This window comes from Anabrus simplex, chromosome 14, assembly GCF_040414725.1.
Source record: "Anabrus simplex isolate iqAnaSimp1 chromosome 14, ASM4041472v1, whole genome shotgun sequence".
Taxonomy (NCBI): domain Eukaryota; kingdom Metazoa; phylum Arthropoda; class Insecta; order Orthoptera; family Tettigoniidae; genus Anabrus; species Anabrus simplex.
In genome coordinates this window covers 100508106-100530125 of record NC_090278.1, presented here as the reverse complement: position 1 = coordinate 100530125, position 22020 = coordinate 100508106, and the positions used below count along the sequence as shown (strand labels likewise).

At 38.1% G+C, this 22020-nt stretch overlaps 1 protein-coding gene across 2 annotated transcripts; it reads right to left on the bottom strand.

Annotated features, from left to right (window-relative positions):
* Positions 1-216: 216 nt before the first annotated feature.
* LOC136885207 (L-gulonolactone oxidase) lies at positions 217-16031 on the bottom strand. 2 transcript variants are annotated; one of them, XM_067157632.2, is made up of 2 exons: positions 14294-16031; positions 217-1153 (listed from the first exon to the last, which is right to left on the bottom strand). In XM_067157632.2, the coding sequence occupies exon 1, from the start codon at positions 15783-15785 to the stop codon at positions 14445-14447; it is 1341 nt and encodes a 446-aa protein (XP_067013733.2). In that variant the 5' UTR covers positions 15786-16031; the 3' UTR covers positions 217-1153; positions 14294-14444. The 2 variants fall into 2 exon arrangements, with proteins under 2 accessions (XP_067013733.2, XP_067013732.2); XM_067157631.2 differs by lacking the exon at positions 217-1153 and adding an exon at positions 10575-12103.
* Between the last annotated feature and the right edge of the window lie 5989 nt (positions 16032-22020).

Here is a 22020-nt window from a genome sequence, read left to right as displayed (position 1 = left end):
GCTTGAGTGAGATGAAATGGAAAGGTTCAGGAAAGAAAATCTTAAGAAATGGTTATATATTGTACCGGAGTGGGAACCCTAATGAAGCCAGAATGGAGTTGCTTTCGTTCTCCACAAAGATGCTGATGTGCAGAAGGACATAATTATATGAGGGACAGAATCATTTTAATGAAATTATGCGTTGGCCAGGTAATTCATACCTTTCTCCAAGTTTATTTTATTTTATCGTGTCAGAAGCATACATAAGTTTAAAATGAAATATAAGGAAAAAACATAATACAAATACTTCAATGACAAAGAGCCACATTAAACGATGTGAGAAAAAAAAACACACACACAGTGCTGTCCACTTCGAAACCCCATTTCTTCTGGTTTGCCCTGCACCACGTAACACCAGAGCACAGTCTATTCAGTGCTCTCCAATCCACCCAATCTGTAACATGGCCAGGAGGGAGTTCCTCTTTTGGGGTCATCCATTGACTGATCCTCGTATACTGACTCCTGACACGCCATTCTTGAATTCTTGCTTGCTGCGCTGTTCCTGCAAGTGTTTCGGTTACTCTCAAGAAGCTTTTCCTACACTTAAGCTGCTGGCGTGGTGGCTCATATCCAAACAAAGGGTGGGCTTCCGATGTCAACACCTTTCTCTTTTCTTTCTTGGCTGCCACTTCACGGCGGATATCAGGAGGTGCTATCCCTGCAAGGCAATACACTTTTTCCAAAGGTGTAGGTCTCAAACATCCAGTAATAATGCGGCAGGTTTCGTTGAGTGCTACATCAAATGCTGTGGCATAGTAAGATTTGTACCACACCGGGCATGCGTATTCAGCTGTGGAATAGCAGAGCAAGAGGGCAGATGTCCTCACTGTGTCTGGTTGTGCTCCCCAAGATGTTCCAGTTGGCTTCTGCACAATATTGTTTCTAGCAGCCACTTTCTGCTTGATGTTCAAACAATGTTTTCTGTAGCTTAAGGCACGATCCAGAGTGACTCCGAGGTGACCTTTAGAGTTCGGGCAGCTTCTCTGTTGTTTAGATGGAAAACACAGATTTGCATCTTAGTTGGGTTTAGTGTTAGTTGATTCTTCTTGTAATAGCCAGCAAGAGAGTCTAGAGCTTTGGACAATGTTCGCCTGGACAAGAACTGACCTACGACCTGGAGAAAGAAAACTAGGACAGTACAATCATGTCAATCTGTCAAGCGCAGAGGATTGAGGAAGAAAACACTTCACCACATCACAGCGAAGAAAGCCTCTCTCACTAGGGATGAGACAGATAGTCACTCTCGAGTATCCATTACATTATAATTATTAAAGTAATGTAGTAATGGTCCACCTTTCAATACTATTATATATTATATATATATTATTTATCAACAATACCTAAATATAATTTGGTCTTGTTGCAGAAAGACAGTCCTTCATGAACTTATGGTAATACAAAATAGAGCAATCAAAAATATCTATAATATTCCTTTTAACACACCCACCCGAGTTCTATACGCTACTAGTAAAATCATGCCCTTATCTATGTGCACTGCTTTTAGATCATCAATATTAATTCACAAAATTAAACTAAACAGTGTCCTTCACGATAGTAACTACACCCTGAATTCAGACATTCATAATTATAACACACGACAAACAGGTGACATAGCTCTCTTTCAAATACACTCATATAAGTATATCAACTGTAGCTTTAAGTTCTCAGCCATTCAATCATATAATCATCTTCCAAGAGATTTAAAATCAGTTTCCAATCTGTCATCTTTCAAAATTAAATTAAAGAAAGTGCTATGGAGCCAGTACCTACGTAAGTAGATGACTTTCTTGATAAGACTTTGTGTAATGGTAATGTAAAGGAAATATTTAGAGTAACGTTCATTATAACAAATTTATATATTTATTTGCAGCCAATGTATATGTATCATATTAATTTTCGATGCTAAACAAATTGTATTGTACAATTCCTGTATATGAGCCTTTGGCTCGTTGGAATTAATTAATAAAGTAATATAATAATAATAAAGAAGGATTGGCTATGGGATCATCAGCCTCAGGTATCTTAGCTGAGATTTACTTGGATATTTTAGAACACAACAAAATTGATAATAATAATAATAATAATAATAATAATAATAATAATAATAACAACTTTAACATCATCCTCTTCTGGGCCATAGTAATTATGGATGAGAGCATTACAAACGCAGCTACCACTCTCATTAATCTAAATAATATTGACCCACATATAAAATTCACACTTGAATCTGAAATTGAACAGAAAATAAATTTTTTAGACCTAACAATTATCAGACACCCAAGCGACTTAAGATATACGATTTTCAGAAAACCCACTCAAACAGTCACTACAATCCGTCAAGATTCTTCACACCCCCAAATTCACAAACGAGCAGCATACAAAAGCATGGTATACCGAGCTTTCAGTGTTCCAATGTCTAAAAGAGACCTCAAAAATGAGTTGCACACTATTTGTAATATAGCTAAATCCAATGGATACAAGTTTCTTTATAGAAAAAATAATAAATATAAATACCCCCCTTCTACCACCTTGAAAAAAAGATAAGAAAAACAACTCCTCTCTTTCTATCTTTACCTTCAACAAACAAATCTACCATCTTTAAAAAGCACAATATAAAAGTACCTTTCAAAACAAACAATAGGAACGCACAAGTCTTACATAATGCCACATCCATAAACAAGTTCAATAGTTTTTCAAAATCAGGAATATACAGGATCATTTGCAACAGTTGTGATTCTTCTTACGTCGGACAGACCGGGAGAAATTTTAATATAAGGTACTCGAAACACGTCAATGCCCTGAAATACAATAAATTTTCAGCTCTAGGACAGCATATGCATGACTATAAGCACAAATTCACAGGCATAAAACAAGATATGGAAATTCTCAAAATCATCAACAAAAGACCCCTCCTTAACATTACCGAAAGCTGCTTCATACATTTAGATCAATATTTCAATCCAAATCATAATCTTAATGAAATTTCAGAAAAGCCAAATATCCTTTTTGACCTTCTAATTCCCATTTTCAGTAATGTCAAACCAACAAGTCATAATTCAGTTTTTCATAATATTCACAGCCATCTTTTTTCCCCCACATCCTTCAGGCCCGCCTTAATTCCCCCCTCCCCCTCTCCTTCCTTTTCATTTCAATCTCACAACAGTAAGTCTGAAGCACACACAACAATAGGCCACACACCACATGCTATATTGAGAGTCTCATAACCTACGGTATGCCATCTAACACATTCTCTCATTCAATTCATTAATTTAATTTAACCTAATTTATTCAGGTTAACTTCATGGGCACCGCAATGAATTGCAAATTTTATACCAGACACAATGTACCTGTGTTAACCACATCTTCATGTGCCGTCCTGACAATGTCCAACAACATTTCAGCATGATTTAACAAGCACCACGAGAGCATCTCATTTTATTACTTTGATTGATAATGAAACAACATCTAACAGTTCTATGTCAGTTAGCGGTTATTTACAGCGGTGTCCAATGGATTGCATATGGCTAACACCACTCAAATAGATCTGGTGAGGAACTACGGGATCAACATATACCAGTTCCTATTTACTATTGAATTATTAATGATCAGCAGTATTAGAACTAACAGTTCTGTGTATAAAAATTAATACTTTAAATAGTCTTGATGATGAGCATACTCAAGATGTTAGAACCTAGTTTATTTTCAAATTTAATCATAATTTCATCCCAGTTTTTAATGTCAATTTGTATATATTTGTTTCATTTGTTTTATGTCAATTCTGTGCATGTACATTTGTTTAGTTATTAGATGTTTTACATTAAGGCTGAAGATAGCCAGCTCCGGCCAAAACTAGTCCCTAATTAATGTAATTTAGAATATTACATATTCTTCTTCTTCTTTTATGACCACATAGGATCACTTTAGTCAATCCGTCGTTCAGGTCTCTTTGAAGGGATTGTTCAGGCTTTGCGGTCCTCCCAGTACTTCTTCAGACGCTCCAATCTTCGTGCCCTTTCCTCAGTTGAAAATAAGCGTGTTGTTGGTTGGTTTCGTGTAAGGGTAAAGCAGAGGTTTGTATTCTTGAGTTTTGTATTCAATTTTATCTTATTTGTGGTGTCTCCTGTTGTAAGGCCTATTTCCTTCAAATCCTCTCTTACTTCTCTGATCCATTTACATCCTGTTGTGGTATTTTTTGAGACGAGATTGTGTTGTACTAGTTGTTTCAGAAGCCTCGAATCCTGCATCCTCATGATATGTCCAAAGAATTTCAGTCTCCTCTTTCGCATAGTATCTGTAATGGGTTCTAGCTCTTTGTACACGACGTTGTTAGGCAATAACCACCACTGTCCATCTTTCTGGTATTTTTTGTTGATGCAGGTTCTTCCAATCTTCGTTTCAATTTTCTGAAGTCTGTCAGTCTTCGATTGTTTATTCAGGTAGAAGAGTGTTTGTGCTGCATATGTAGCTTCTGCTTTTATAACTGTGTTGTAGTGTTTTATTTTTGCATTTATTGATAGACATTTCTTTTTGTAGATATCCCATGTTAATTTTTGTGCTTTAGCTAATCTATTTGTTCTTGTTTGGATTGAGATTTTTTCATTTATGTTATGTGTTATTATTTCTCCAAGATATTTAAATTGAGTTACTATTTTGATTTTATTACCATTTATGGTAACTTCTTTTAGTTGTGTTGGTTTCTGGGGCATAATTTCTATTTTTTCAAATGATATTTTGAGGCCAATTTTATTTTCAATGTTTTGAAGTTCTGATATCTGGGTTAGATATTATAGTATTATATTTAATAATTATATTGTACTTACAATTCAATACAGATCAGAACCATGAAGTTTATAACCTACGATATCCATTACAATGCAGTAGTAGAATATAAAAGTTGCAATTTTTTTTTTTCGTCGATCAGTCACTACACGTCCTGCCCCTACTCGCAACTTAGTAAGTACAAAAATAGCAGTACTATATCTTCACCAGCTCATCCACTCATATTCTTAAAATTTTTCAATCATCAATTTACACTCCTAGAATGAATGCCTGGAAAGCTCCTAGATGTTAAACAGACACTAGGACCTGACATGTTGACTAACAAGTGTCGTACGGTGCCGGAATAAGGAAACAGTCCTTCATTCACGCAAAGCATAAGCAGGGTTTAATGCAGTACTTCCTTTTTCTACTTGTCTTTTATATCACACCGACACAGACTGGTCTTATGGTGACAATGGGATAGGACATGAAGGAAACTAGTGAAATGTAACTAGACAACTGTCAAACCCACCATCTCCCGAATACAAGCCAAATTACTCAAACCACATAGCCAACAAGTTTGGCACAGTGAATACAAAAGGTTCCTTCCCCCATTAAGTGGCCTGTCCAGCTTCTTTCCCTCTGGATTGCTGCAGTGATGAGGACAGTTCTTTTCAAGACCTGATATTTCATAAACTATGTGCACCGGGAGAAATTTGAGAATTTTAAAAATCATCTTTTATTATTATTATTATTATTATTATTATTGTTACCGTGTTTTGGTGGTAGTTATGCATGAAAGAAGGTGCTGGGTGGTGAATAGGTCTCAAGCTACTAAAGTGAAATTAATTTTAAAATTTAACAAGGTTATATTTTCTTTTGAAAATTAGGTAACAACAAATAGAACAGGTACTTAGTAGCCAAAACACAATTGAAAAATACATTTACATAGGTACCCCATTTGGGGCTTCAAAAGTCAGAAACATAATTCTTGGGCAATCAGCTCAGTTTTACCCCAAACACAATTTTAACAGAGGGGCAGAAAACCCCATTCATACCTAGGAGCCCTTGCTCCAAATTACACTGAAAAGCCTCCTCGAGGCATACAATATACAATTTTCAAAAGAGCCACTCGCTCTCAATTTTAAGCCTCTCCCAGGCCACACCAAACTCCACCTTTAAGCTGTCCTCAAAGGACATATACACAGGGGTAAAATACCCAACCTACTGAGGTCTATTAAATGACAAGAAGGTTAATACATGACCTCTAAAATACAATTTGAGGGGAGGCGAACTTGCACTCCTAATACACTTGTTTAAGACCTACTTGGCCTTAGGCCGTTAGTGCAAGGGCTAATCCCATACTACAGAGGTGACTTAAGAAAATAACAATTTACATTACATTACGGAAGAATTGGTTGAGAAAATAAGTTCACCTCCAGACAATGTGAGTGGGAGCTCGAGAGGGTTAGGACTCTCTATCCCAGTATGTAGCTTTACAAGAGAATAGATGAAAAGAGAAGTTACATTTTAGGAAAAGGTTACATAGTGGAACGCTTAGAACCCGCCCCGAAAGTTAAACTGCTGAGCTAGCAAAGAAAGAATTTATTAATCGGCCATTACCTTGTTGCTGACCGCTGCCGAGGAAAGAGGCGCTTCCCGCCTCCTGCTATGTACTTAATACACTGAAAGATGGAACAGAAGTGGCCGAGAGACCCAAAAATCAGCAGTTTAAATACTCTCGCGGAAGTTTCTAGGCGTTAGGGGAATGAAAACACCCTCCCACAAACACTTTATTGGGTAGGACACAGCAACATATTCAAGTTGGGGGAAGATACATCTGATTGGATAGAAATTAATTTAAGAAATTCGGGATTGGTTAGGTTCAATACAAGGGGAAAGAAGGGGTGAATATTGCCAACTTAAACAATGACTGAAAGAAATTTAACAAAGAACAAACTCTTGAAATTAAATTTTCTCCAACAAAATAGTTCTTTGACTCCGCACTAGGTTGCACTATTGTTGATCTTCAGTAGTGTCCTCTACGAGAGAAAGTTTACACTTCTTACTTCAAGCGAAACAAAAACACATCAAAAATGACACAGTTCAAAAACTCAAAATTTTCCACGTGGTGACATCTTCTGAGAAGGTAAAGAATTAACAGCGTAGATAAAGTTCAGACTTCCTCCAGCAGAGGAGTTTCACCTGGCGCAATTTTTAAATTAGCGGCGTGGAGGTGTACCGCCCGGTACAATTATTATTATTATTATTATTAGGTACCTTCTTTCAATGCATTTCTTAATTAGAAACTGTTCCTGTCCACATGTATCGTACCCCAGGTTTTGTTCATTGTCCACAATACAGTAAGAAACATGAAAGACCACGACCCTACAATCAGATCTGAATCGCGTGCACAAAGGCTTGCTGAAGTCGAGGATATATTCAGCAACCATTTCCTCAGAACATAGCGCTCATGCTGGGTGGAAGGGGCGCCATTCCAAAACTAGTGGTCACCTACTTACGATGCTTTGGTGAGCTGGGGCATACGTACATTGAAAGCCTCGATACTGATCTTGAGGCATCACCTCTACACTTTGCCCACTTAATTAAATCAATTAAAATAACTTATCTGCTGCTTCTTTGTTTTCTCTACATTATCAATAGAATTATTAAAAACATTCAAGCTCTTTAGGCTTTGGATTGCTACAGCGCCGTTGAGACTCCATTGCGAGCCTCTTAATGCAGTGACGCTCTGCTAGGGGAAGCATGTGCCTCCACTTGTATAAATGCCTGCGTTTGGCCTTTATATAAAAAAGTAAGCTTCCTAGAAGGAAAGCATAATTTAATTTCATCCATTGCAATTTAAAATGGTACCAGAATCTTGGAAAGCAATCCAACTGCTACACTGGGGCAAAATGCTGGCAATTTCACGACTGAAAAAGCGTAAAGAGTTGAAATGTTTTTAACATTTGCAATCGATCAAATTAAGTTATGTGTTTCCTTGTAGAACCCTTATTTTTTAATAGAATTATTGTTTAGCTTTTATTGTGTACTGTAATTCGATTAAGTAATTTGTCGGTTGGCAACTTCAGTTACCTTGAGGAAGAATAAGTATTGTTAGTAGCAATACTTCTAATAACTAAAGAAACCAGCCAAGAGGTAATAGAGAAGGACAGTTGTCTGCAGGTAGGGTGACCAGCAACTTGTGCCACGCTCCTCATTCCGAACTCCATTGGTCAACTGTTGTTGTCTTCCAACTATGACAGTGTCTTGTGTCATTCGTGACTTTTTCCTTTCTTTTGCAAATCCCTTCATTCCTCAGTGTTGTAGTTGTACTTCCTCACCACCATCACATAGTCATTACTTATGTATTTTCAGGAACAGCTTCTGCTTGCAATTAGCCTTGTAGGAACTCCTTTAAGCAGTGCCTACTCGTTCAGTTACTATATTAGGAAGGTCACTTGCAATATATCTGATACTTGATGATCTTCCACGAGCTTTTTTAAGTAATACTGGAAAAATACTAATTTTGGCAATTATAGTGAATATATATCAAGCACTGGACTCAACATGTGTACACGATAGAGGAAAGGGAAGTCGTATTTTATAACTTTATACTATCTAAAAGATGATAGCTGTATACACATGCTGAGCGAACGAGTGTCTTCAACTAGTCCAATACTAAGCCCCAGTATTTGCATGAAGTTTACTGCTGCTGCTCAACACATTGTATGTACACATGATGTTATTGTAAGATGGAGATTTTGGTGTAAAATGTTACGCTGTTAATACAAGAAAAACTACAGTACCTATTGCAAAATTTTAATTTCTACTGGAGTATAATGGGAAAATTTTTATAAGAATAAATTAATGGAAGCAGACAATAAGAGAGTGGACAATATTCAGATTCGAAAGAAGCATTTAACCTATGCTAGTTCACCATCACAGGCCTGAAGAGCAATAAGGCATGTCTTTTATGGCTTATTACTTTAAAACAGAGCTGCCAGTTTGTGTTACACGACTCAACAAAACATTCATCTACTATTTAAGAATGCTGGACTGGTGTTCTCACAAAAATTGGACTCCAGTTGTTTATGCATCCATCAATTCAAGTGTATTTGAATAAATTAATTTTTAATTCTCTGACTTGGAATAAGTGTATCAGGTTGGTCTTGTCTTAATCTCTAACAGTTGCATGTTAAAAAAGCACTGACATATGACAGATTTCATCAGGCAAAGAAAGACTGTCACAAAATTTGGATGTAAGTAATGGGAAGAAACAAACAAATGCAAATCAAGTTGACACGCAATCACAAGCCAGAGGGACAAGAAAAGGACAAGGACAAACTCCAATGATGCTTTCACGGCCCAAACTTGTAGACATGTCCTGTCACACTGTTCGCGAGGAAGACTTCTAAAAAAACGAGCTCTTCGTCACCAGATGGCTCGCTATCACATCGTGTGTGCGTGAGAGAGAGGACATCAGACGAACAGGTAGAAGAAAGACACCATCTCTCTGATCGTCCTTGTCCCTTTGTGTCTTATTCCAACCCTTAATACCTCTTCCTATAAATGAAATGATTTTTATCAATTTTTTTTTTTTTTTTTTTTTGGCATGTGGACCGCATCCAGTGACGACGAGAAAAACTCTCCAACTTTGCATTTACTTTCCGTGAATGTTACGGTGATTTGACGAGAATCCCAAGTTGTTGAACTTGAACAGTGATGCTGTCAATAAACAGACCACATGATGATTGTAGTACATTTAAAGGTAATGAGAGTGCAAGGAACAGAACAGTACTTTCACACAACCTAAATATCTTGTTCTGTGACAACTTTATTTTGAACAAATACTTCCTTATGGATGCCGACGTCCAAAAGAGCCTGTAACTGGTGTTTACCCAACGTAATTTAATATTTCAAATTAGCACACAGCTATCTTACAAGTGAAGCTTCCACGGTGTGTAGAATTATTTAGTTCTTCTTCTGGGTAGAACCGTACGTTCCGTACAATTTTCCCAATGTTTCAAACACATTGCATTATTCTTTGACAAGGCGACTGAAATAACCCTGCTCGATCCGAGGTATCAGTCTCCCAAGCAGCAATCGCACTATGAGAGTGGTTCCTGACCTTGGCCTAATATACCGTACCCTCTCTGACTGCCGTAAGCCCCTGGCTGTTTCGTGAGAATTCTGGAACGTTATTTGTCACGGCCAGGTAGTGGAACTTGCCCGCGCTGTTATGTAATTAGAGGTTCCTCCTGCGTGTTTATGTTGAGGTCTGTATCCCTTTATCTATGTATGATACGCATCCAAGAATTGCTCATTTTATATCCTCCTTCTAAATTCACATTGTACGGGTGTTTCTCAATTTCGATAGCCTCACGGAGACTGATTACCCTAGATCTAGTAGGGGTATTTCAGTCGCCTTGACAAAGAATACTGCAACATCAGCAAACTGTATGGAATGTACTGGAAACAACAACACAGTCCAACCCGGAAGAAGAACTAATTAGGTATACTGTGTGGCTCCATGGCTAAATGGTTAGCATGCTTGCCTTTGGTAACAGGGGTCCCGGCAGGGTCGGGAATTTTAACCATCATTGGTTAATTTCTCTGGCACGGGGGCTGGATGTGTGTTTTTCTTCATCATCAATTCATCCTCATCATGACGCGCAGGTCGCCTACGGGCGTAAAACCCAAAGACCTGCACCTGGTGAGCCGAACCTCCCGGCACCAAAAGCCAACTTGTGAAAATTTAAATTTATAATTCCACCTTTACAATACTGTAATTATCTTTATTGAAAAGACTACATTAACGTAGTTTGACAATACGGGCTTTAATATGACACTGACAATGTGCAACTAAAAGCCATACGCCATTTCCTTTTAATCACAAAAACTGGCTTTAAAAATGTAGTCAAGATCTACCTTTCGTTTTGTTTAACACGTTCACTGCCGCCTTAATTAAACCTACGAACTGCCCCACGAGATGATATGTTTTTATTTTAGTTAGAATGTTTTGACATTACAAGTGAAGATTTTACACATACACAGGAAAAATAATCGCTGATGCACATATGCATCATCAATGTGGGTGTTATTAATACAGCATATTTAAACTGTACTGCAAGAAATGGTGTTACATTGTTATGTAATAATCATTCATACCAAGAATATCCTTCAGTAACTGTTTTTATGACACAGTAGTGAATATTATTATAGTCATTCGCTTCACATATATCACTACCGGTGAATCCTAAAGTACAGGATTTTCATGGAACTGAGGACAGTAATAAATTGAGTCAGTACTTTCCCCATTTTCATGGCACAATTTAGATCGCTTTCTCATTAATTTTTCTTCTGCATTTACTTTTCATGTTGGAATTTGAAGGCCCAGTGGAATTGCCAGTGTCATTTTCATCGATTATTACACCAGGCTTGAAAGCAACAGGTCATGAACCAATAATCCGTACACGTAACTCGAGCCTCAATCTTAGTACCGTAACCAAAGAACAAAGCCCAATCATTACGCAGACCAGTAAAGACAAGCAAAACTGGATTGTAAATGATGCACTTGCATCAGACGGCAGCCAACGTGTTAAGGTGTACAAGAGATTTTTTAATGAAGCAAAGGAGATACTGTTAACCTCCAAGGATGCTCATTTCCATGGACTGATACGTGTTACCAAAACACGATGATGGAAAGGGCTAGAAGTGGGAAGGAAGCGACTGTGGCCTTAATCAAGGTACAACCTGGTGTGAAAATGGGAAACCAAGGAAAACCAGTTACAGGGCTGCCGACAGTGGGGTTCGAACACACTATCTTCTGAATGCAAGCAACTCAAACCACGTGGCAACTTGCTTAGTGTTGAGAAGCAGCCTGTTTCAATGAGATCTTCGGAACAGCCACAGACTAATGATCTCGGAAGGGAAGGACTAGAGAGGTCCAATACTCCAGGATGGTCACAAGAACTGGTAGGTGATTGTCGTGTCTCTGAGCCGCAATCTGCATGGCCTCCTTCATTCAATGCAATCTCTCTCATAGGCCAAGTTTCACTCCACGCTCCACATGAGTGATTTTGTTAAGGCTGACATGGTTACTGGCCCCCTGCCGGAACTCTACTCACATTTCCAGGAGTCGCACCATGTGCACATGTTTAGGCTGCCAGTGTGGCAATGTTGATGTTACACTTTGCACTACCAGATGACAGATTAAAGTGGATCTCTGTTGTGCAGTGAGTTTTAAATATGTCACCAGAGACCTTTTACAAGTTGACTTAGTAATTTATTATGTGTACAGCATCTGAAAATAGAAAGAAGAAACTTAGCCAAGAGGCACACACAAATCTCATGTTCAAATGTCTTGGAAAGGTGTGGCACATGCTATATTGGTACTTTCAACTCTTGTTAACATTAAATTTCATTTGAACCTTTGAGCATTTCTGAGGAAATGGAGTGAAGTGTTCACTACTGAGAGCTGATAGAGCATAGAGTTGGCCCACAGGCTTCTAGCATCCCCTGTGTTGTCTGAGTGGTCCGTGTACTGGTGGTGGTGATTATTGTTAAAGAGGAAGTACAACTAGGCAACCATCCTGTATATAACACTAATCAGAGGGAAAATATGGAAGGGGTCCGAAACTTCGAAAAATGAAGATATCGGCCAAAGGAAGACAAGGGCCACGAAGGGCGTGAAAATGAAAGACTCCCTAGCCCTCGCAAACCTAATAGCGTCGGGGTCGGAAAAGAATAAGAGTTGACCAAGGGAGGTCGGATAGGATAGATGAATGTGAGGAGCCTGGCACAAGTAAGTGGAAGCAATGCCAGGACTCAGCTAAGGGCCCCGTGGTCGCCAACCCACACTCCGAAGTTCAGAGCCCCTGGGGCCCTTTTAGTCGCCTCTTACGACAGGCAGGGGATACCGTGGGTGTTATTCTACCACCCCCACCCACAGGGGGTTCAGTGTACTGGACCCTGCCGGGTCATTTACACACAAAACACAATAAGCGCTGAGGTTACAACTGTGAAGCGACCCTCAGGCCTCCAGTACAACTGCGACAGTATTGACTAGTGAAAAGAACCTTGGTCTGAATACGTTAGACCCACGGTCTGAGGGAATAAGTCCGCAGGTCGCAGCCGCCTAGTAGCCCTCAGGCCTCTTGTACACCCGCGACAGTATTGACTAGTGAAAAGAGCCTTGGTCTGGATACGTTAGACCCACGGTCTGAGGGAATAATCCCGGAGGTTACAGCCGCCAACTAGCCCTCAGGTCTCTAGGGGAACCGGGGGTAATTAGAACATTATCATATAAATACAATATATATGAAAATAAAAAACAAAACTGATAGAATAATTAGAAAAAACTCTTGCTCAAATTGAGTAACACTCTATAATGTATGGAAATGCAGAAATTTCATTAGTTACTTTTTGGCATTTATATGATAATGTTTTAATTACCCCAGGTTCCCCTAGTACTCTCAGCGACATCACTGACCAGGTTAAAAATAGGGTGAATTTCACTCCTGTACTTCAACAATATATTTACACCCCAGATATCCACCATACGCTATGATCCTGGTTTGGTTATTTTCACAGAATTTTGCAGCCCTGTGGCCTAACATGACGGGAGCTCTACCGGATACAATAACAAAGTGTTCCAGCCAGTTGAAACACAGAAAATAGAGACATTTTAATTGTCCTATCAAACAAGGATATCTCCTCTGTGCTACTTCACTACTATGTGCAGCCCAATGTTGATGTTCTATTATAATCTGCTTGCTCATCATTACATTACAATCAGCTCCAACACTCCAGTGAGGATGATTTCAGACAAATGGCCTGTCAACTTCTAGAAGGATATTATACAGAGTCTCTATTTTAAAACTGTCTATGCTGGTCCTATGGCAACTTCACCGCATGTAACCATGGTAACAGACTTTTCTACAGCCTGAGGACGGTGATGTAACATTAAAGATGAGACTGACAAACCAAGTCAGCTTATTGACTTCAGCAATAATTTCGTATCGTCCCAATCATTCTAGTGTTAATACGATCATTTAAAAAAATGTTTTTAGTACAGCGTTCAATAAAAAGTTACACCTACATTAGAAAGTGTTTTCATGCGGAGTACTACGTAAAGTATTCAAATGTCAGAAAATGCTGCTTTCAATACATTGACAGAATTCCTTGTATCCGTCTTTCTAACAGGAATATGGTACATAATATAGTAAAGAAGTTCCACACCACCAGACCAATTCTCAACGTATTTTTAGGATGAGATTCACAAACCTGTTTAGCAGGGGCCAACTGTCGTTGAGAGATGAAGAACATCATTTTGAACATCTCCTTTAATGTCAAGCAAGTTTTAGTCCCTTAGTTTCACCAGAAATGGTTTACGGCAATTATTATTTGATGCTGAGCAGCCAGCGGGCAACAAGTGCTCTCGCAGTTATAAAATAAACACCCTGTACTAATTGCAAACAGATAAATAATTTACCTTGCAGAACGCTTCTGTCCACTTGGTTGAGTTTCTGTAGCTGCAGCACTTGTTAATACATATAGAATGTCCTAAACAGAATTCATGAAAAACTACACAAGATGAGAAGAAGCGTTAGTGGAGGTGGGAATGAGACGAAGCTGTAAGAGACCTAATAGCCACTGTCGGCTATGAGGTCTCCTTCTACATATGCACTCTTGAACGTGCCACATGGATCCAATGCACTCCTGACGCGACACCAGTGTCGGTACCCGGGATACATCTGGCCGATGAGAGGAGAGGCATATATGGGGCCAGCAGACCAACATTTGAGACCTCCATTATTCTGCAGTATGGCCTCAAATTCTGCCATGGGTGCTGAATAACCTAAATTGATACTGCTGGTGCTGAACCAATCGGACCAAAGGGTGCAGGTCTTGTCTTTGGCTTGAGGACTGAGAAAGGGATGCCGAAACTTGGAGTGGGTCTGATGCGAAATGAGGACCGGAGTGGAGCAGAATGCAGTGTTATCTTCAGCCCACACTTCTATCTCCTTCATTACACTGTGCAGACGGTCTGCAGGGAAGGCCCACTTTATCCCTCGACAATAAGAACTCACAGACACAAACTTCTGCGGTCTGAAGCAGTAGTGAGTCCTATGCGCCGATGTCATCAACATTAGATTTAGCTGTGCTCCAGAAAAAGGCCTGGAGCACGAAGGAAAATACCAAGAGAGGAACGGACCAATCCTGTTCACAAGCCAGTACAGACCCTGACAAATCATCTCCAGCCACTTCTTCCAAAAAGGCTGTAGGAAACTCTGCTGGATCCTCACAGGTAATGTCTTTGTGACCACCACCCTGTTCAACAGAGGAAACCAATGGAAATGAGTGTAGACAGATTCTGACATCTCAGGGAACCTCTCAAGAATATCATAAACTGAGCAATCGTATGAAACTTCCTGGGCAAAATGTAGTGGAATGCAAGTGAGAGTAGCTGAAGTAATAATACCGACCATGCCAAGACCACAGACTAAGTTCTGCAAAGAAGGGAAACATCCATTAACATTTTCAGACACCTGATCATAGTCCGGCCATGTCCACTCGACCAAACATCCCTCTGCCTGTACGACTTGACAAGCTTTCAAACAATGTGCAATGCTACCACTAGAACCAATGAGTCCAACAGAAATAGCATCAGCTACAGTCATATTGGGAAGAGTGCCATATAGTTCTAGGGTGTAGTTTAAATATTCCATCCTCTTCAGCAGTTCTTCTAACATCAAACCTGGTTCTACAGTGAGTGTCTGCTCCTCAGGATCATACCACACAATCCTCTTCATATGATCTAAAGATATCATTACTTCGGCACCATCCAAAGTAGCAGGGTATGTGCCTCCATACTGCTTTATTGTAAGAGAATTTTCTTTTGCCTGACCGAGAATTTTTAACAAGTCCGCGCCATCCTTCGGATGGAAGGTCTGGGTTTTGATGACAAGCTTTGTCTCCGACATAAGGCAGATGTAGTATTAACCTTTATAAGTCATTCATGACATATCACTTTATTGAATATCTTCGACTTCCAGCGCCCTACAAATCAGAAGAGTACACTAAATCCGTAAACTATCGAGCCCTTCACCACATTTTGCATGAGATTACAGCTGACATATCTAATTATGTTTAAAAACTACGTTAAACATTCAGCCGTAACCTAAAAACCACCCAGAGTACATATAAACATCAAAAGGAAATGGAAGATATTCTCCCTTGCCGATTGCCGTTCCAGAGATCGACACCCACTGATCTTCTTCTTCTTTTACTTCTAGTATGATGTTGGGCTTAAATTTCAACCCCGTACCCAATAACAAATACAGTAGAGACAATACACGACACTGAGCGAGATATCGAGGGACAGCTATTGGAGCTCACTCTAGCGGATAGACCTGAACGGTACTGATTCTGTCATAAGAGCACGTGTATTTTTGTGTGAAGTTTTTGGTGTTATTTATGCGTTTTCAGTGAGTTGACATAATTAAATAGTAGCGTGTGTCATTCCTTGATATCTCCTCTCAACATAAGGGCAAAGGTATGTGCTGTGTTTGGCTGCAGTAATTACGAAGTAGAGAAAAATGCGCGCTCGTTCTTCAGGTTCCCTCGTGACAAGAACATGTAAGTAATATTGTGTTTGCATATCTATTCTTCCAGTAACAGAGATTTTTGTAGTACTTCATAATCTTCTGACCTGCTCGACCCATGTTTTAACGGGCTTAAAATATAATACGCGTATTTTATTGTATAGTACAGCAGTTAACCTTCAATACCGATGTGTTGTTGTAGGTGTGATCTGTGGGTTTTGAAATGTCACAGTAGCGATTTGGATAAAGTGTACAAGAAAGAAGGGACGTTACGCTTGTATAAGAATTATAAGATCTGTTCAGATCATTTCCAGGCCAGCGACTTTAAAAATCCTCGACTATACAGCCAAGGGTATGTTACATTTTTACTCTAATTGTACGTAAATATTCCTCAAAGCATCACTATCGACAACATTTTCGAACTTTTCTTTCTTTTATCCCTCTTCTCAGATTAAAGCCGGGATTTTATAGATTTTCTTTCTGTTAGTAGGCTTTATGTTAAGAGGAAAATTGTCCAGCTATTAAATGTTAATTCATTGCATCATATGTGTAAGGAATGTGCCGATATTTTTATTGACAAATGTCTTAATGTGATGATACATTGTTTTTAAATGAGGAAAAAAGACAAATCCAACCGTAAGATTTCAGGCAGGTATGCTAAAGCTAAAAAAGTAATGCATACATGAAAGATCAAGCCATTTCACAGCAGTCCATTTCACTCCTTGTTTATATGTCTAATTTCAGTCTTTGAATAATAACCTTTTAAATAATTCTTCATTCACTTATCCAGAATTGCTTCAGCAACTTCGAAGTTAAAATCTCAATACCACTGTCTTTCTAGACGTAATTTATTTGTTCATTTCCGTATATACACATTTCCATTGATATTTGAATTTAGCGCGATTTGTTCAGGTCAAATCACTAGGAGCGCCACCGTCGAATTGTCTCCCATTTTAGCAAGGGGAAATCCGTAAGTGTCGTGTATTGTCTCTACTGTATTTGCCAATAACTACACCGTTTGGTAATGCATTTGTTTGCCATGAGTTAATATCCGTAGGTTGGTAATCTTGGGAAGTGCAAGCCTTGAAATTTTGTTTTCGTGTTTGGATCAGAGGAGTAAGGTGGTTCCGCATTTGCTACCTAATAATAATAATAATAATAATAATAATAATAATAATAATAATAATAATAATAATAATAATAATAATAATAATAATAATCATAATAATAATAATATTATAATATTATATTATAATATATTATATATTATATATTATATTATATATTATATTATATTATATATTATTATATTATTATATTATATATTATATTATTATATATTATATTATAATATTATATTATATTATATTATAATATTATAATTATATATTATTATTATTATTATTATTATTATTATTATTATTATTATTATTATTATTATTATTTAACGCGCACAATGTGCAAAGAATTACTATATAAAACATTAGTCTTCGTTGAAAAAATTCACCAGTGATTCTGATCGCTGTTTACAATTTAAAACATGGTACCTAGTACAGAGTGCACCACATCTTAAACATACACAGTTCAAACCTGGTTCATGATAACGCTTTATATTACACAGTTTATAATGGAACCCATTAACGGAGAACCTTGTCAGCAGGTGTCGCAGTTCATATCCACCTTGAACCCACTCGCGATTTAGCATGGCATCGGTAGAGTAGAAATCTTCCCACATGTCAGCCTTCTTCGATCGTAGGTCTCAAAGCAGATGTATATAGGGTGTTGTTGCTGGAAGTAACAACTGTAACCTTAGCTCTTCCACATAAAATCCCTCTCTGGATAGCTCATACACGAGCCGGGAAGGAGAATATTTGGAGAGGCACAGAGCCCGTTTCAAGTAGATTGCCTTCAACTTCTCGATTTTATCTAACTGTTTCATACTCAAATGTTCCCAAATGTTTTCCAAGCCATATGTTGCTATAGGGCTGATTTTTAGATGAAAGAGTTTTATGGCCGTTTCTAAAGACAAGTTTCTCAGGTGCTTAATGTCAGATATTGCTTTCATAGATGCATTTAGACGGTCTATGAGATGGAGGGTGATAACATTACCTTGGGTTTGAAAAATTACACCCAAGTATTTAAAATGCTTTACGGACTTAAGTTCTTTGTCTTCATAATAGAAGATTCCATGAGGCCCCCCTCTTCTAAACGTCATGGACACTGTTTTTTCTACATTCAGTTTGAGCTCATTTTTCTTTATCCAGCCTACTATTTGGTTGAATGATTCCTGGAGTTCCTTCTCTGACGTTGATGTTAAGACCATATCATCAGCGTACATTAATAGTTTATCGCTTTCCTGTTTTACCAAATCTACTATGTCTGCTGTCGCGATGATGAATAATAATGGACTTAACGGGTCTCCCTGTAATACCCCGGTCGTTTGTTACAAAATAATAGATTTGGTAATGCCATCATCTACTTCTATTGAATTGTTGAGCAGTAAGTTCCTAATCAGCGGTATAAGGTAGTTCGTACTACCAATGAAACTCTCCAATTTTTCTAACAGTATGGTTCTGTTTATGGTGTCAAAAGCTTTCGAATAATCTATAAAGATGGCATGCAATTTACCCCCTGGTTTCTTTAAGGCTTCTTCTATGTCATTCTGGAGACAGCGGATAGCTAAAGTCGTTGATTTCCCTTTTCTAAATCCGAATTGCGACTCCGGTAGGTTATTTTCCACCAGTTTAATGAGACGTTTACCCACTAATGAAGTTAAAGTCTTTAGTAGAGTACACTCTAGCGCTATTCCTCTATATGAGTTGGGATCTGCGGTATCACCTTTGCTTTTATATTGAACCCGAGTGACTTAGGCCCAAAGTCAAACATGATTTGATTGATAAAATAATATATGGTACATTTATTGAAATACAGAAGTGTAGTTGAAAATATTTCATATATGTAATGTCGAAATAATGAACGAAGGAAGGACGACAGACTGGAGCCTGACGGATTAGCTCGACACAACAAAATCTAGCTACTTCACAGCAGGGGATCTCATTAGTTGGCGAACAAGAAAATACAGAGTCCACAAATAAGTCTTGGTCAGAAAGAGAAAGGGGTAGGTGATACAAAGGAAGCTCGCTACATGAGTAATGCACTGGGATATTTTTGGCAGGACGGAAATTCCGTGCCGTCATGGAAAACTACAGCGGCTGCGAGTAAATTCGCTAGCCTAGGTTCGGGCAGGTGGAGATTTAAATCACGTGACCGCTTGCCGGCCAATCGTAAAAATTTGATGTAAGACTCAGGGATACCATCTTAAGGAATGATGGATGAGATATTCTCGTAACTTCAAAATTAATCAGTAATAAATTATTGTGAGTACACGGGTCGATGTAATGAATTTATTAGATGTCACGCATGGAAAAATAATCAATAATTATTGGCAAATTAAATAAATTGGACGCTGGATTTCTTGGAAACCAGACAGCTTGAATCTCATTGGCTGGACGAAGACCACGTTGTAAGGGACGCTTCCGAAGGCGCGAAACGTGAGGAGCTAAATCCACCCGTATCTCCTAAATCTGTGATCACCGGGAGTTCATATTTAATCCAGCAAATATGCTAGCGGAGTGGATTAATTTGATGTAAATTTTAACGTCCAATTCGGAGTGCAAGTACCGATATTAAAATTCCACCCCCTCCCTCAGGGGTATGATGTCAATGAATCCGCGGGAGAAAGCTTCATCCATATATACGGGACAAGGGATCATCGCCAACACACTTGAAATGAATCTCTGGAGGTGAACCGTCGATCGCAGCTAACTTCGAATTTTACGGGCATACAGTAACTCAACATTTAATGGCGCGAGCATCCGCCAGTGTTTGTAAAATGTGATCGCGCTCAAGCAACATGAACTGGAAATAGTTAACGTAGGACAGTGTTTGTCAGTTATAAATATCAGTGAAGTAAATTAATTGTACTGTAAGAGAGTAATATAAATTGTACCACAATAAGTACGTACATAACAGACTGTGTGACGAACAGTACTTTAAGGGAATAATAGCCTGTACTTTGCAATATCGAACCGCTATCATGAACACTTCAAGAGTGCCGTATGAATCGGGCGTATCGCGTCAGACGACATAAATCGCGACGGGCGTAAAATTTGACACCTCGTCGTACGTGTCCAGGTCCATTGTGCGGTAATTGGACGAAGATTAAAATAGTGTAAATATTAAATTTTTGGGTCTAGGATATTAATTTGTTGTATAAAAGTTAAAGTATTCAGTGTTAACGTTGTCAATGGTGAAGTTTTTGTGATAATTAAGGTATTAGTGTAAAATGGTAATGTGCCAGGAAATCTTTTGTGGAACTACGCCATCAAGAATGGAGGAGTAAAAATGCAGAGAGGGGCCGAAAGGAGCCTCTCATCTGCAAAGCTGTAATGGAATACCGAGAAACTAAGATGAGTACCTAATGTAAAATATATTTGGGAAATGTTATCGTGATTGGGAAAATTGGGAATAATTTGATTATACTTGGTTACCTTCTGTAACAAGATGAGTCGCTTAACGACCCCATCCTAAATTTGTAGCACGGACAGTAGTAAATATAACAATGTAAATAATCGGGTCTTTTATGTATTCAGTTTGTTGGAGATGTAAATTTGTATATATAGTGTAGTACGTTAAGTCATGCATGCATTCATATTTCTTTGTAGAATAATTTTCTTTACATTTGATTTTGGTTATGATAGTTAAAATAGACCCGATATGTGTTTTTCTGTTTTGTCATTTTAACGAGCTATGTAATGACACTGAAGGAAAATCCAGCTTCGCCATACCAGTTGTGATTGGTTGTGATTAGTATGTTCATATTTTCAAAGTGAAGTTGTTCAAATTTGGGAGAAGCGATAATAATAATAATAATAATATTCCAAGTAAATCGTATCTGGAATTGGTTAGTGCCAGAATGAATCGAATTTGTAAAAGGGGTTATGCGTTAAACATTAAGAGTGGATTACCGTGTAACAGGCGAAATTAATACTTTTTTAATTAATAATAATAATAATAAATAAAAATAAGACTACTTTTCTTAGAAGAAATTTTTTAAATATAATTTGGATATAATAATAATTCATGTGATATCGGAAATTTAGTGAGCCGTGCGTAATAATAAATTTTAGTGATCAGGTGTTGTTTGTCGGAAATCATTTAATGACGGGATGTCGTTTTTAATCCGGAATTAAAGTGTGTGGTAATTTAACTTGATAAATTAATAATATTGAAATGTAAATCGGTGCTAATAATCCGTACATGTTAATGAACGTGTGGTTTAAATTACGGTCCAATATATTTTTACGTATAAATGTCGTGTCTTAAAGTTGCAATTCATTAGCCGGAACACGTAGGACTAATATTACGAAACCATGATTGTCAAATTTTGGTGAATATAATTTCAAGATGTTACGATTATTTGTGGAGAATGAACTAAGGCGTAGATCAAAATGAGATAGAAAAATGTTAAATAATCTGCAGTCAGATAATAAAAGGTCGTACGATGTCAGAAGTGAATAAATAAGTCAGTTGATAATTCTGTGAGAAATAAATG

What these genes read in the sequence shown, in the direction of transcription:
- LOC136885207 (XM_067157632.2), bottom strand. Translation starts at nt 15,785, where the DNA reads ATGTCGGAGACAAAGCTTGTCATCAAAACCCAGACCTTCCATCCGAAG.